The sequence below is a fragment of the Hypomesus transpacificus genome, unplaced genomic scaffold (assembly GCF_021917145.1).
Source record: "Hypomesus transpacificus isolate Combined female unplaced genomic scaffold, fHypTra1 scaffold_143, whole genome shotgun sequence".
Classification (NCBI taxonomy): domain Eukaryota; kingdom Metazoa; phylum Chordata; class Actinopteri; order Osmeriformes; family Osmeridae; genus Hypomesus; species Hypomesus transpacificus.
This window is the reverse complement of record NW_025813715.1, coordinates 448,884-463,377: the sequence shown is the minus strand read 5'-3', so window position 1 is coordinate 463,377 and position 14,494 is coordinate 448,884. Positions and strand designations below refer to the sequence as shown.

The 14,494-nt window shown below is 41.5% G+C and overlaps 1 protein-coding gene across 2 annotated transcripts; it reads left to right on the top strand.

The window, feature by feature from the left end:
* The first annotated feature begins 1,315 nt into the window (after positions 1 to 1,315).
* On the top strand, positions 1,316 to 6,523 carry gcna (germ cell nuclear acidic peptidase). Of its 2 annotated transcripts, XM_047051236.1 has the most exons (12): positions 1,316 to 1,687; positions 1,923 to 2,127; positions 2,212 to 2,278; positions 2,373 to 2,425; positions 2,528 to 2,594; positions 2,693 to 2,772; positions 2,903 to 3,352; positions 3,584 to 3,770; positions 4,073 to 4,205; positions 4,287 to 4,422; positions 4,544 to 4,748; positions 5,981 to 6,523. In XM_047051236.1, the coding sequence occupies exons 1-12, from the start codon at positions 1,598 to 1,600 to the stop codon at positions 6,216 to 6,218; spliced, it is 1,911 nt and encodes a 636-aa protein (XP_046907192.1). In that variant the 5' UTR covers positions 1,316 to 1,597; the 3' UTR covers positions 6,219 to 6,523. The 2 variants fall into 2 exon arrangements, with proteins under 2 accessions (XP_046907192.1, XP_046907194.1); XM_047051238.1 differs by lacking the exon at positions 1,316 to 1,687 and having other exon boundaries at positions 2,050 to 2,127; positions 2,223 to 2,278.
* The last annotated feature ends 7,971 nt before the right edge of the window (positions 6,524 to 14,494 follow it).

Genomic DNA, 14,494 nt, shown 5'->3' with positions numbered 1-14,494 from the left:
AGGTGATCTTAATGTCTGCTTTTCACAAAACTTAGACCGTAGTAGTAGATGCATCTAGTTGAGCTAACTAACTAGCTAGCTATTGAGTGGACCTGAAATTCCTGCCGAGCGTTGCTGGACGATAGGGGACCCAAGGCTTTAATCTGCAATTCATTGTTGCTAGCTATAATCAGATGTACTATAGGCTAATAAGAGCAGATTCTGTAAACTGTATGCCAAAGAACACCAATAACTAGAACTAATTTGACAGACTATAAACCAACGAACTTCTGGTTGATACACATGCTCTTTAGCTAGCTACAGTAAAAGTGTTGCATAGCTCTACTATAGTCTAGCGCAAACTGCATTTAGAATCTAACAAGCTATAATCTAACAAGCCATAATCTTACAATACGTTTTCTCTACAGCTGGCTATATGAAATACTACTAATAACAATTGATATGTGGTGGTTGAAATATGAAAAAATGCAGGATTTTCATCAATTTACCAGCTCACTTGCTTCGGACCCCATAAGCCATATATAGCTCTAACAGCTCTAACTGCATTTAGAATCTAACAAGCTATAATCTTACGAAAATGTTTATCTTAAGTTGGCCATATGAAATACTACTCATAACAATTGATATGTGGTGGTTGAAATATGAAAAAATGCATGATTTTCATCAATTTACCAACTAACTTACTTCGTAGACACTGAAAATGAATGGGGTTCAACGGTGGAAAATACAATGTTTGGAACTATAGGTTGCATGAGACACGCTTAACTTCCGCATTCCTCGATAACAATGGGAGTCTATGGAAGTGTCGCAACTCTCTTTTTCTATGGCTCTGGTCGTAGTCAGTCCTTCACTAACCAATCAACATTTGTTAGCAGAATGCTAGTGTGTTATGGGCAACAACGACTTACCCTGTAAGAAATCGAAAGGACATATGTACTCGTTCATTCAACTTTTGACTTGTAATCCATGTTGAACATGCAAAAACTATAATCAAATCTGAGATTTATCAACGACAATCATGCAAAAGAGACAAATTTAGCCGTTTAGCTCCATAACCCGGAAGTTTCCCGAGAGTGGGAGTTCTCCCCCGACATTAGGCGCGTTCGACATGGGCTGACTTCATGCAGCACCGCAGCCGGCTGTAGGTGGTTGTCTTGAATCTGAGAATGCCATTGGCTGCTTCAAGTCAACCGGGCTGCAGGCGGCTGCAGACGACGCCGGCGCTTCATGAAGTCAAATGCACCTATTCTCTGGCTCTCCTTAAACAGGCTCTGTCACGATTAAAAAATGTGTCACTTCCTTTATTATGGTGACTACTTCCTCCACGCCCGTTTTGAATTTGCGGTGTGTAACACAAAGCAATAATCCTAGCAAGTAAATAGGACGTTGTCTCAAAGATTAAGTATCTACTAGCTAGCTTTAACTGTTTGGGCAACCAAAAGCTAGTTATCCCTTATTATATATCAAATTATTTGGGATTTACTAACCAGTTTCGTTTTTGTAATCCGATTTTTTGGACATTTACCACATACATAGCTTCCTGCTTCACACAGCTCAGTTTACTTATTCGTGGTTTCACGGAGAGCTAGCTATCAGTATGGATGGAGATACCCAAATGGTATTTCAAAGAATTGCCAACAAAATGGGATGGACAGAGGAAGGAGGATTGGAGATGGCTGAAGAAGAGGTTTGATATGTTTAGTATTATTTTAACAAAAGTCGGCTGTGCGGAGAGAATAATTTGTTATTGTTTTATTGTGTAATTTATACACATACAAAAATAAAAACAAGGCGATGTGTGTAGCTACGTAACCTCCCAACGAACGAATACATTGTAGTTGAGTTCCTACAAAAATAAAGACTGTTCTGAACATATGGCGGAACAGAATATCTGACCAATGGTTTATGCACCCTCCGGATAGCTTCTACGGAGCATCAGTAAGACCCGTCTGGTAACATGCCAGACCCAGCCCCAGGACTTGCGTTTCCCAGTCAGGCTTCTCCTGTTGGACAGCGCAGATGACACTTTCGCGAAGGAAAACCAGAGAAACCAAGCCTCCAATGCCAATGTCATGGACTACAGGGATAAAGTCCAGATTGAGTCAAGCGAAGATGACTTTGATCAGTGTGAGTTTGAATGGGTAGTGCATTAACGTCACACTACACGTGTCCGTAGGTTAGCAACGTTTAAATTTACGCTCTTCTCTTAAGTTCTGATGCAGAATGCTACTCCAAAAGCAGATTTAAGAAAACCCAGGAGTGCTCCCAAGAAAGAGAGGTATAAGAAAGACTAACGAGAATATATATTTTTTTACGAATAATACATTTTACTTGGTGTCTTAAGTAATCTTTATTTATGTATATTTTCTCAGTGTTTATGTTGCTGTTGTTGTGAGTTCAGACTGTGAGGACAGCTTTGATGCCTGTAAGTCGGCTTAGTTTTTTCTTGAAACATTTTTATTTAATTTATTCTATTATAGGCCCAACATAAATCAGTTTTTTGGTTTTTCCTTCCTGTTCGTGACAGTTTTAAACCGTGTGAAAACACCAAAGGCCAAGCCTAAGACCACAGCCAAGAATCAGGGTGAAGACGGGTATAGTGTGACTTGTAACCTTACTCACAGGTCTGCCAAATCTCATTTGACTTCTGTTGAGTGTTAAAGTTAACATCATTCCTTGGTTCTCCCCTCAGTTTAAAAAACGTCATTGTTGATTACTTTTCTTCTGACGATGACTTTATCATTGAGAAGAAAAAACCCTCTACGTGCAAAGGTAAGGTTCATGACCTGCATACATACTGTATTTGTAGGGTATTAAGGTATGAACATATGTTACTGGTTCAAGCAAGCAATTAGCACCAGTGATTATTTCAAATTATACTTCTCTCTTTTCCGCTCACCAGTATACAAGACTCCCAAGGCCAACATTTCCCAACCCCCAGTCAGAAAACCCCTGACCGAATGTGACTCCCCGGTCTTCCTCAGTGACAGCGATGATGATAGTCTTGTCTCTAAGAGCACCTGGAGGAGCCGTCATCCTCCATGCCATCCCTCATCACGCACCAAAACTGTCAATATTCTGGAGAGTAATCTGGAGGACATTTCTCCTTCATCCTCTCAGTCTTCCTCCCCTTTTCTGCCATCTTTCCGAGCTCCTACTCCCTCTTTTCCCTCTTCCCTATTTTTGGCCCAGCCTCAGCAGACACACTCTGCCTCCCCTCGGCGGACATACTCTGCCCCGTCCAAGCTGGAAGACTCTGTCAGCTCAGAGGAGGAGTTCCTTTCCTTACTTGACAGAGTGAGAAAGAACAGCATGCTTGGCAGCAACACTCCTACACCCAAAAACAATACAGGTACCAGGCTCACACCTTTTTGCCAAAGGTTATTAGCTTTTCAATGGTCACACATTTATACACATGTTTCTAGGAGATCTGAGTGGGTTGGACAAGTTTAAATAAGTAGTGTTGATAGCCCTCTCCAATGAGTACTTGTTCTTGACTGACATTTCTAAATTTTTTCTTTCTACATTTTTCTCTTCTCCTATTTTCTTATTGGCTACTTTATCTGTCCCACGTGGGGACAAGGGTCAAGTCATAGGCTTCATGCCCCTACTCCTACTACAACACCTTCTGTGTCAAAACCTTCCACAAAGGGACAGAAAAAGGCGGGCCCTCGACCTGGAGGAAGAATGCCAATGCATATGAAAACCTCAGTGCCGCCACAACCCGCAGTCACACAGACGGAGCCCAGACCCAGCACCTTCACCACCAGGTACTATAAATCTTCCCTTTAATGATGAAAGGAAAATAGATCAGTGTTGAAACTCAGGTAGGTAGGTAGACAGGCAAGTATCCCGTCCAATCATTGCATTCGGTCTGAACTCAACGATTGGTCGTGTTTATTACAGTCCTGCGATGGCCTTAGATATCTATTTGATTTTACTGTCAGAGCATTTGATTTATTGATTGCTATCAGGATGTGAAGTTTATTTAAGCCAATATGACAAAAAGTGCTCCTCAAAAACATTATTTATTCCTGCTTAAACATATTCTGACTCTGTCCCCTCACCCAAGACTAGGGATGTGTAGGACTCCCGGTTGTTTCCTTCAATCCCTATCCACCTACGCATGTGGCTTCAAGCTAATCAAGGAAAACCTCACAGCTAGACTCTTCCAACTGTATAACACCAGTGTATTTGAGAGCAAGGTCAGCAGGACATACACACTGACAAATTATTTTGAATAAGTCTATTTCCATGTTGTTTTTAAAGCTCTGTTCCTCCTCCAGCTGCCTGCTGGCATGTCAGTCAGCTGGAACAAGAAGATGAGGAAGACTGCAGGATATTGCATCACTGGACAGGAGCGGGTGGGAGGTAACCGCTACGCACGCATCGAGCTCTCTGAGAAAGTTTGTGACTCTGCAGGTAACCCAACACAGGCTGTAGATAGTTGCTGTTTTGTTCTGTCTTGACAACATTTCTCTGTCCCTCACATAGTTTTTTCTCTATAATAATCTTGTCTTTTTTCTGGTCCTTTTCTCACTAGACCGCCTGAGGGACACCCTGGTCCACGAAATGTGCCATGCCGCCACCTGGCTAATCAATGGCGTACGAGACGGCCATGGACCCTTCTGGAAACTGTACGCCAGCAAGGCCACGCTGGTCCACCCAGAGCTACCCATGGTGACCCGCTGTCACAGCTATGACATCAACTACAAGTACAAGTACCAGTGCAGTCACTGCAAGAACACGTAAGTCATGGGTCCAAATAGCTCTGGGTACTTCAAGTGGATCTGGTTATTTCAACATCGCCCTGTGTACTTGCATAGTATACATCAATATATAACAGGCTTCGCATTTATTTAAAGGTCCCATGGCATGCTGTTTTTGGATGCTTTCATATAGGCCTTAGTGGTCCTCTAATACTGTATCTGAAATCTCTTTCCCGAAATTCAGCCTTGGTGCAGAATTACAGCCACTATGAGCAGTCCCACAATGAGCTTTCCTTAGGACGTGCCATTTCTGTGGCTGTAGCTTTAAATGCTATTTGGAGGAGAGAAGCAGAGCTAACTGCCAAGCTTTGGTCGTTTGCAAGCCATGATGTCTCTCGAGGAAAAAACAATATAGTGCTAGCACAGTCGTAGCTCATTTTCTCATCGGCAGGCCAAATTATTTATACTTTCACTTTCTCAAAGGTGGAGAAGAAAACCCAGGGCTTGGTTTACACCTATCAACATTTCTAGCCACTGGGGAACCAAAGGCAGGCTAGGGGAACTCATGTAAATGTTAAATAACCTCTTAAAGTGAAATGTTCATGTAATGGGACATTTAAACGTTTTAGTACAGTATACACTACACAGTGTTACCTCTAGGATTTTTTTATCAGTGGGGGCAGGTCCGCCCCCCCCCCCACTAGTTTTTCTATTTTTTGGGGCCCTTAGACTCGTCCTAACTTTTCCCCCCTATACGGCGCCCCTGAATACACCTAAAATACAAACGTGAGCAAGGGCAGCAATTGCTATCGAATCGACATGTGCAATTTCGCTAGCAGGGGAAGAATAGCCTACAAACGAAAGTCGCCAGTTGACTTCATTTAAATTAGCAAGATATAGACTAATACAATAACAGCCTTAAATCAACTGACAACATAAGTTATACGACTTAGCTCTACAGTTCTCAAGGACGCACACACGCAATCTTGGGTCTAAGTCGTGCTGCACTGTGAAGCACGTGTCCGTGCTATCCTCCGATACGCTTTCTAACAATCACTGCTGATAGACGGCCTAAAATTTTGTACAGCCCTATTTCTGATACCGTGGCGGGCCGCCACGGAAAAATCAACATAGCGGAAACACTGCTACACCAGAATTTGGTATTAAAAGACTTCTTTTCATAGGGTTTCTTTTTTGTGCTGCTAAAGTACAAAACATTCTTGACTCTACACCCCTTAGTGTGAACTCTGATCTTTTTGTGATCTCTACAGGATCGGGCGCCATTCCAAATCTCTAGATACTCAGAGATTCATATGTGCCCTCTGCACAGGGCCATTGGTCCTTCTGGTCTCCGCCAACAGCAAGCCCCGTGCACCCACACCTTTTGCAAGTTTTGTCAAAGAAAACTATGGAAGTATGCGCCAGGAGCTGACGGGACAGAGCCATGCTAACGTGATGCGTAAACTCAGTGCCAACTTTGCCACCAAGACTCGCCTTAGCCAGAGCTGAGATTCAGCCTCCGTAGGCTCTAGAATAAACTAACAATGGAAACCTGTCCTTTTTATGTTCCGATTGCAATAGTATAGTTATGTGATTGACACAACTGATCAATTACCTCAAAATGAGATTCTGTATTTGTAGGACCGTTATGTTGTCACTTTTTGGAATGGGAACAGCAGTAATGATACTCCTCCGGCAAATGACCCAGTGTTGTGAATTCACCAAGTGAAATTAAATATTTGTTCTTTTTTTTTAAATGTTTGTCTTTCATGTTTGTTCTGTGATTGAATAAAGAATAAAAGTTACTTTGTTCATTGTTCATTTTCCAATAAAACCAATTGCATTTTGGATATCAAAAATTCGAATTTTGGATATCAAGAATTGCATTTTGGATATCAACTGTTCGAATTTTGGATATAAAAATTTGCATTTTGGATATCAACAATTCGAATTTTGGATATCAAGAAATGCATTTTGGATATCAACAATTCCAATTCTTGATATCCAGAATTGAATTCTGTATATCAACAATGTATGCCAATGACTTTCATGTGGGCGGGAGTAGGCAGGCTACGTAAATTATGTTTGCAAAGGCGTAACATTTTCTACGCTAAGAGCGTTGCCCACTGCGGCCATTGTAGACTTTGCAATCCGTTAGCGTTCTGTTTAGTTCAACATTGATTTTGAAAGTGGATGAAGTTGGATGTTTTGAAACCCCCAAAAACTGAATCATTGTCCTTTTTTATTTTTATGAATGTATTGTACGTGTAATATAGTTATCTGGGTTCAGATTAAATTCCACTAAATTGGTAAAACTACGCCATCTACTGTTCAAATGTGTACCTGCTCCGAGTAGCCTATGTTGTTCATGAGGGAGGGAAAAGGCAGGTATTGTGTTTTATTATTTCACAAATTTGTTGAAATGATGCGGTTCATAACAAAAGATGCAGTCATTAATTCCCAAGACTTTGGCATTTCCAATGGGTGTTATTAAGCATTCCAATCACAGTCCTAACTTGTACAGGGGATGTCCCATGTACTTAAGTTATTCACTAATCCAGGGGTTCCCAAACTTTTTTTGCTCAAGACCCAAAAGAGAAATATGGTGTCTACCTGGGACCCAAACATAAAAATACTACATACATTTCCATAACATCTATATTTTTGTAACTACTGATACAGAACACAACAAACTATGAATTTAAAATGGATATGAAATGTTTTTATTTAATCATAAAAGCACATGACAGCAATAATCAAATGTCTTGAGTGCAATAAAAAAAAAATCTCCACCTCATATGTACATACAATGTTGTACCACTTTTAAATGGACAAACATTTTCTACTCTTTCTATTTGTCACCCCTTTCTCAACTCCCCCTCCCAACATCCCTCAACTTTAAACACCAACAATGAGCAACATTCAGATACATTTTTACTGGCTTATTAGAAAATTATACTTCTGGCCTGACATGCCAGAAGGGGTATGATATGTCAATATGTCATCTAAGGCATAATTAAATCTAATGAAGTATGTGGCTGGTTGAAGTTTTCAACCAGCAGATTTATTCTGGGCTTGGTTTGTGAAATTGCTATTCTGAGGTCATGGTGGGGATTGAGTCTGTTTCTGTATTGGTTTTTCAGTTGTGCTAGAGTAGAAAACCCAGATTCACATAAGTATGTGGTTCCAAACTGAATCAACAAATTTACAGCTTTCCTAGCCAACCAAGAGAACTCTTCCTGCTGGAGATGATTAATCCAAAACTGAGAGTGATTGTCTCAAATAGCATCTTACTGCCATTGTTGACCTGAAGTGTGACCGCTTCTAACTCTGTCTGACTTAGACCCAACTCTAGTGATGGCACAGCTTGGAAGGGACCCACTGAAGGTTTTGAGATCCTTGTGAGTCTGGGAAGTATTGCTTAAAGTTATTCTGTAGGCCAGACATGTGCTCAACTATATTCTGCTTCACAGAGTCACTCAGGGGGACACCCGTGTTCTCTTGGTAGGCAGAGAGGACCGGAAACATTGCCAGTTCTCCCGCAGCCAGTTGGCATTGCCACAGAGCCAGGCGTGCAGCAAATCCTTGAATTCCATCTTCCAGCTCCAAAATTCTGTTTTCCTTCCCTTGAAGGCTTTTGTTCAGTGTGAGCTTGTTGAAAATGTCTCTCGCACCGGCTTTAATTAATGGATATTCGGCAACGTTGCCACAACCGCAGAATAGCTTCGGTCACATCTTTCTCCGCCGCCATTACTGAACTACAACTCAAACTAGTGCACGACCTTAGCGTCATTGTTCTCAGCCACTCCCTCTGTTCGCTGATTGGACCTACAAAAAAATTGTTTCTGAAAACCGACTTTAAAGCCAAACTCCCAGACCTAGTACAGAAGCGAAATCCAAATTGAGCGGATGTACGTAGGAGGGCAGAGCCAGGCTAGTTCCTGGTAGCCTGACGTTGTCATACTCTTAATTCTAGTCAGAATATGAGTCTGAGAACTCTCCGTTGGGCTTTGACTACAGGGCGTGTTTCAAACGAGCCTGGAAAACAAATGCCTCTTCGTTCAATTGGATAGATCTACAACCAATCAGAGCAACAGAGTATGTGACGTATGTTAAGCACCGCATAGTTGTTGTCAACAGAACTAAACTACAAGCAGACTTGAAGTATGCTTGAAGAATGAATACAAACGATTTTTGCCGGTGTTGTAAAATTAATTTAAGGGTAGGGAGAGTACTTGTTCACACGGTCAACCTTTTTGAGCAAAACAATAAAGGGCAATGCATATACAAAGTTCTCCGTTTAGGATTACAACTCCATCGGGGCCAGCTGATAAATTAAACTTTTACCGAATCCCGTTGGAAGGACGGCAAAAACATATTTTCCATCGACAAATTCCTTGATTGCGTCTCTGTTCCTCTTTCAAAATGAATGCGCTGTCGATGTCTTCTAAAACAGACTCGATGGCAGTATCATAACATCCCAGAGATCTCCAGCGGTAGCCATGTTTGTTCAAAACGAATTCAACTTAAGCGCTCTTTTGTGACGTGGGTGATTACGTTACTGTTGATCATCTGTCCATCATCGTATAAAGCCCGCCCTGGCAATTTAATTGGTTCGCCCAGATTCTGGTTTTCTGTAGTTGGTCCCCAATACGAGACCCTCCAGACCCAACTTCCCGACCAAATCTTTTTGGGGGCGGGGAGAAGTTGGGCTGGCAGCCAGGCTAAGTTCCTAGCACCATCAGTGCAAATTCCAATACAGTTAATCCATTCCAATTTGAGATCTTTCAAATTTGTGTCCACTACTCTGAAAATATCCTCTACCCTTGTTGTTGTATGCAGCCGGTCACAGAACAGGAACTCCTCCTTCATATCCTTACCACTGATGTATCTGGAAAAGACCATTCATTGGGGAATCCCAGCAACATCAACAGACTCATCTAGTTGCAGTGAAAATATTTTGTGTTCCATTATTTCCCCTGTAACTGACTTTTGGATGTCCACGACCATGTCTTTGATTCTAGTTGCAACTGTTATTTGAGAGTGGGACAGACTCAACTTTGTTCGCTGCTTCCTCACCCAAGAGAGAGAGACACACATCTTTTAAACATGGTTTTATCAGCTGCTCCCCAATGGAATGGGGCTTCTTTGCCTTGGCAATGTGGAGGCTGACTTGAAATGATGCCTTCAGTGCTGCTCTGTTCCCTTTGAATGCCTGGTAGATGAGACAATAATATAATTCAAAATCACTGATACACATATACACAAAATAGCTCAAATTTACTAACTATTACATGCAACTGAAAGTAAATAATCCGGCGAGTCTTGAAGAAAATGCATGACATGCAATTTCTTTCCTTCGTAGGGCACACTGAGTATTTTCTGTGTTGTATCAGCTCATTTGAACAGAGTTGCGCGCTTAGATGCGAGAGAACTTGGTTTCTAATTGTAAGTGCAATGACGCCGTTGGGTCCGTATTCTTTCATTAATTCCCATGCATTTTATCTGCAGCACATAGGCCTATGCGAGTCGTGTGAAATGGCCTTTATATTAACATAACACACACGTTAATGACTCTTCCACACTGTCAAAACAAAATTGAATAAATACACTTCGCGGCCTAATCCACATAGGGACAAGGCGGGGGCGGAAGGTCGCGAGGCATTGGCTGTCACCATTAGCTATATCTTAGCTATATGTAACGTTAGCTTGTAGCAACGTTAGCTAGCAACATACATTTTAGTCACAAAATAACCATTGGCATTGCAACTGACACACAAAACATTTCAAATGCTAGCTACTTACTTACATTTCCGCTGTAAAAACACTTATCTGCTGAAAGTCTCTTCTTTGCCCGGGAAAAATTCCTTTGACTTGGCCAGATGCTGAGAATGTCTCGTTTGGAGATGTCTGTCCAATGTGTTCATTTTTAAGCTCTCGTTACTGAGCACCTCCCCACATAAAACACACTGAGGTTTCTCCTCTACACTTTGAATGGCTTTGGAGAAGGCCAATTTATACTTATGCGTTTTTACGTACACGCACACAGGGAACACCCTATCCATCAAGGAACTCCCTCTCCGAACCCCTCGGAGAGCTCTGCGTGCACCTCCTGATTTTCCTGACTATCTGTCAGTCCGTCATTTTAAAGGCCGAAAAATGCTTCTCCGTTTACGGATGGGCGGGCGCACGGATATGCACGGATAGACTGCTTTTAGGGTTCTCCGTAGGCTGTGGGTGCTGAAAACAATTCACCGCCAGAAGAGTACGTGGCGCAACAGTTTTTGTAAGACGTTGTCGAGTGTTTATTTACCTAGGTTACCGATAAATCAGAGCAAATTTACAAATTAGCCGTTTCATCAATAAAATATGCACATTTTCAGCAACTACACTGCCCATTTCTCGTCACATTTTAATTCAGATGCTGATTTACATGAACTGTTTAGCTGAAATATGAATTGTAAAAACTTACAGCAATGGCGGTCAAAGGATTCTGTTCGTCCTGTTTTTCACGGCAACCCCGCCCCTGACGCAAGCGGTTCTTAATACTGACCAATTACAGCCAAGGGGATCTCCGTAGCTCTCCGAAATTACGAAGGATAGTTAGAAAATTCAGGAGGTGCACGTCAAGCTCTCCGAGGCTCTCCGAAATGGCAGCAAATCGTTACCAAAATTCAAATGCAAATGCATTTCCAGAAATGGAAATACATTTCCCGGCACATTTGCTATGTAATGCAACGCAGATGTGCACACCGCCCCCTACCGAACAAGATGGGTAGCAGCAGCAGGGAGTTGAAGAAGAGCGGCTACTGACGTCACTCTGCTGCACCCCTCAGAATGTTTTTTCGTTCATTTTGCATTTCTGGAAATGCATTAGAATTTGAATTGTGGTCACGATCTTGCAGCTACGTTCTCAAAATGGAAATGCATTTCTGGAAATGCATTTAAATTGTCAAATTTTACTTTTCATGTTTTCGGGCTTAGAATTGCGAAACATTAGTGGATGATTCTTATAATTTACATTTCTCTGGGCCAATCGGAATCTTAGCACTTTTTCTCTTGGCCAATCGGAATTGCGTCAGAATCTTTGACAGCGTCAACTGTTACTTGCACTGGCTAGCTTGCCCATATATCTATGAGCTTGCCTACCGAAGTTGGGTTAGCCAATGTCGTTAGCGATGCTAGCTAACGTTAGTTTGCTAGCTGTATATAACATTTCACTGGGGCTTGCAGCTGTGTGTTTAGCAAGTCACAGTATTTCCAAGCCCTGATAGTTTAACTGAGATGACGCAGTAGATACGACGTGCATATATGTGCTAGGCTGGATAGAACTAGCACTATATCAGGGATAGACTGTTGCACAGTAGTAGCTTAAGTACTATCTATCGTGCCGTGGTGTATGGCAGCATCATACATTTAAGCAATTCAAGACTTACATGTGCAGTAAGTAATGTCACATCAACTAATGTATTTAAATTCAAGTTTGTGTGGTGCGTCGCTGTCTTCAATGCCACAGGCTAAACTAGTAGGTTAAGTCATAACTAAAGTTTTTATTTTCCGGCACATTCAGTGAAGTTTGGCTAGCAGCATCAGCTAGGCTAACTGGCTCGTAGCTTCTTCATGCAGCTTCTCCATGCAGGGCTTTAGACTGAGACCAAATGGTTGGCTTTTTTTTACTGACAATGATCGCTTCCAGCAAACTTCTTTTGAATTAGCCATTTCCCCCTAGATAAATATCAAGCTTATTTACGTGTAGGGGGGCATATTTTCAGTTAGCAGATGGTACTGTTTGAATCGCGTTTCCATCTGAAAAATACTGCTGGTGACAACGTTGTTAGAATAGCTAGTTTCAAAGGGACGCAACCGACGCTCGCCCTACAATTTCCCCCATAAATTGTACCATCTCTAGTTCCTCTTTCAAGTAATAAGCCCCTGTGTTCAAGTGTTGAGCATTAAATTAGCTGCAAGGTCTTCAGAGATCTTGGGACAAAGCTGCAATAGCGTACATAACAGAAAGTGTTTCATTCTGGAGAAATTGTGTAAATGTTTTATGTAGTTAGATGGTCCGAGGAGAATTATTGGAGTTGGTGAAGCGCCAGTGGCGGTTCTAAGAGGTGGCAATGGGTGGCAGCTGCCACCCCAATAAAAAATACTGCCACCCCAATTTTTTTTTATGCATTTAGCAGACACCTCCAAAGTGACTTCCAAGAGAGAGCTTAACACAAATGCATAGATCTCTTATCATAACAACGAGAAAGCCTCAAACATTGCGGGTACCCAAAACTTGAAGCATACATTGTAAAAACAGTCCCAAAGGGAAGAACCATAAGAGCATGTAGTGAAACAAGTTACAATTAAACAACATGAACCTCAATCTTGTCATGGAAAAATATTATTTGTACATTACAGAACATTTCAATAAATAATATTAATGTTAGTGTTTAATTTAAACTACAATGTTCTAGCCTAATCATTTACCATAGGGAGTACTGTACCCCCCTACTTTGGGTTTGATTCGCCTCCAGGAGGCCACCCAACAACTTCCTTCTGCCACCCTGATTGAAAATCTCTAGATCCGCCCCTGTGAAGCGCCCTGGTGAGTTGCAGTCATTCGCCATAGTTCTAGTACTATAGATATCTATATTATGTCTATGGATATCTATGCCTAGTCTCCTCCACGTCTCCCCAACGTGACGTAATCACCAAATTGCGCTATTATGCTAATGCTAACACCAAAAACGACAAAAACTGGTCTTCAACACCATTTAGAGACACCATTTGGAGATTTTTCAAAGGATATACATATCTTGAGTGCTTCATGTACCCATTTATCAACAGTGATGTTTAACCTGCAATATGGCCTTTAAGTCAAGCCCAGAAATGTGTCATTTGCATATTAAAATCAAAAACAAATCGAGCCGGGGGTACTGTCACCTTTTTTACTCTTGAGGAGTTTGCAGGTCTGATACGTCGTCGCCACTACTTCTGGATAAGTATGTCGTCGCCATACTTTTAAATAGCCGACATTTTAGAGTAAATTTATAGTTATAACGTTTTTGCCAGTTCATTATTTTGGAGATTTTAACACGGAGCAAAGGCAATTTCAGAAGATGACTTTAGTCGGTGATTCATTAGAACATTTGTTGTCTAGCCCTTCAATCTCTCAGCAAAATGTAGGCTAATTATTTGGCTAAAGGATGCCACACACGTACGTATCAGACAGAAGTTGTGCTATATGCTAGCCAGTCATTAAAAACATTTTATAGTCGGTTGACTGATCTTGTTGTTGTATCCAGTCAAACATCATAAACATTCAATGGTCTAGCCAGTTGTCCTGGCAAAACATGTAGCATAATGTTCTTCATTTATTGCCAGCACACAGTCCAAGTGGCATACGTAAAAATGAAAGCTATTTCGTTTGGAAATTCTAGGCTATACTTGATGTTACATGTTGATGTTCAGCCTTTTCAATATAACAACTTTCAAAAGGACAATACAGGCAGTAGATGAAATACTGGTTGAGAAAGTCAAATACGTCCCTTAACACACTCTAGTTGATGCTGTAGCATATGTACTGACAAGTGTTCTCTGGATCCTCTGCAGTATGCTTATAGAGCTGGTAGGGGTGTTGAGGATGCCTCTCTGATGCTGCTGAACAGCTTGTATCATCACTTTGAGGGCCAACTAACTCATGCCAGACTTCTGTTCATTGATTTTTCTTCTGCTACAGTATTCAACCACACTTGCTAGTAGAGAAACTTCTTTCTGACTTCAATTTTGATATG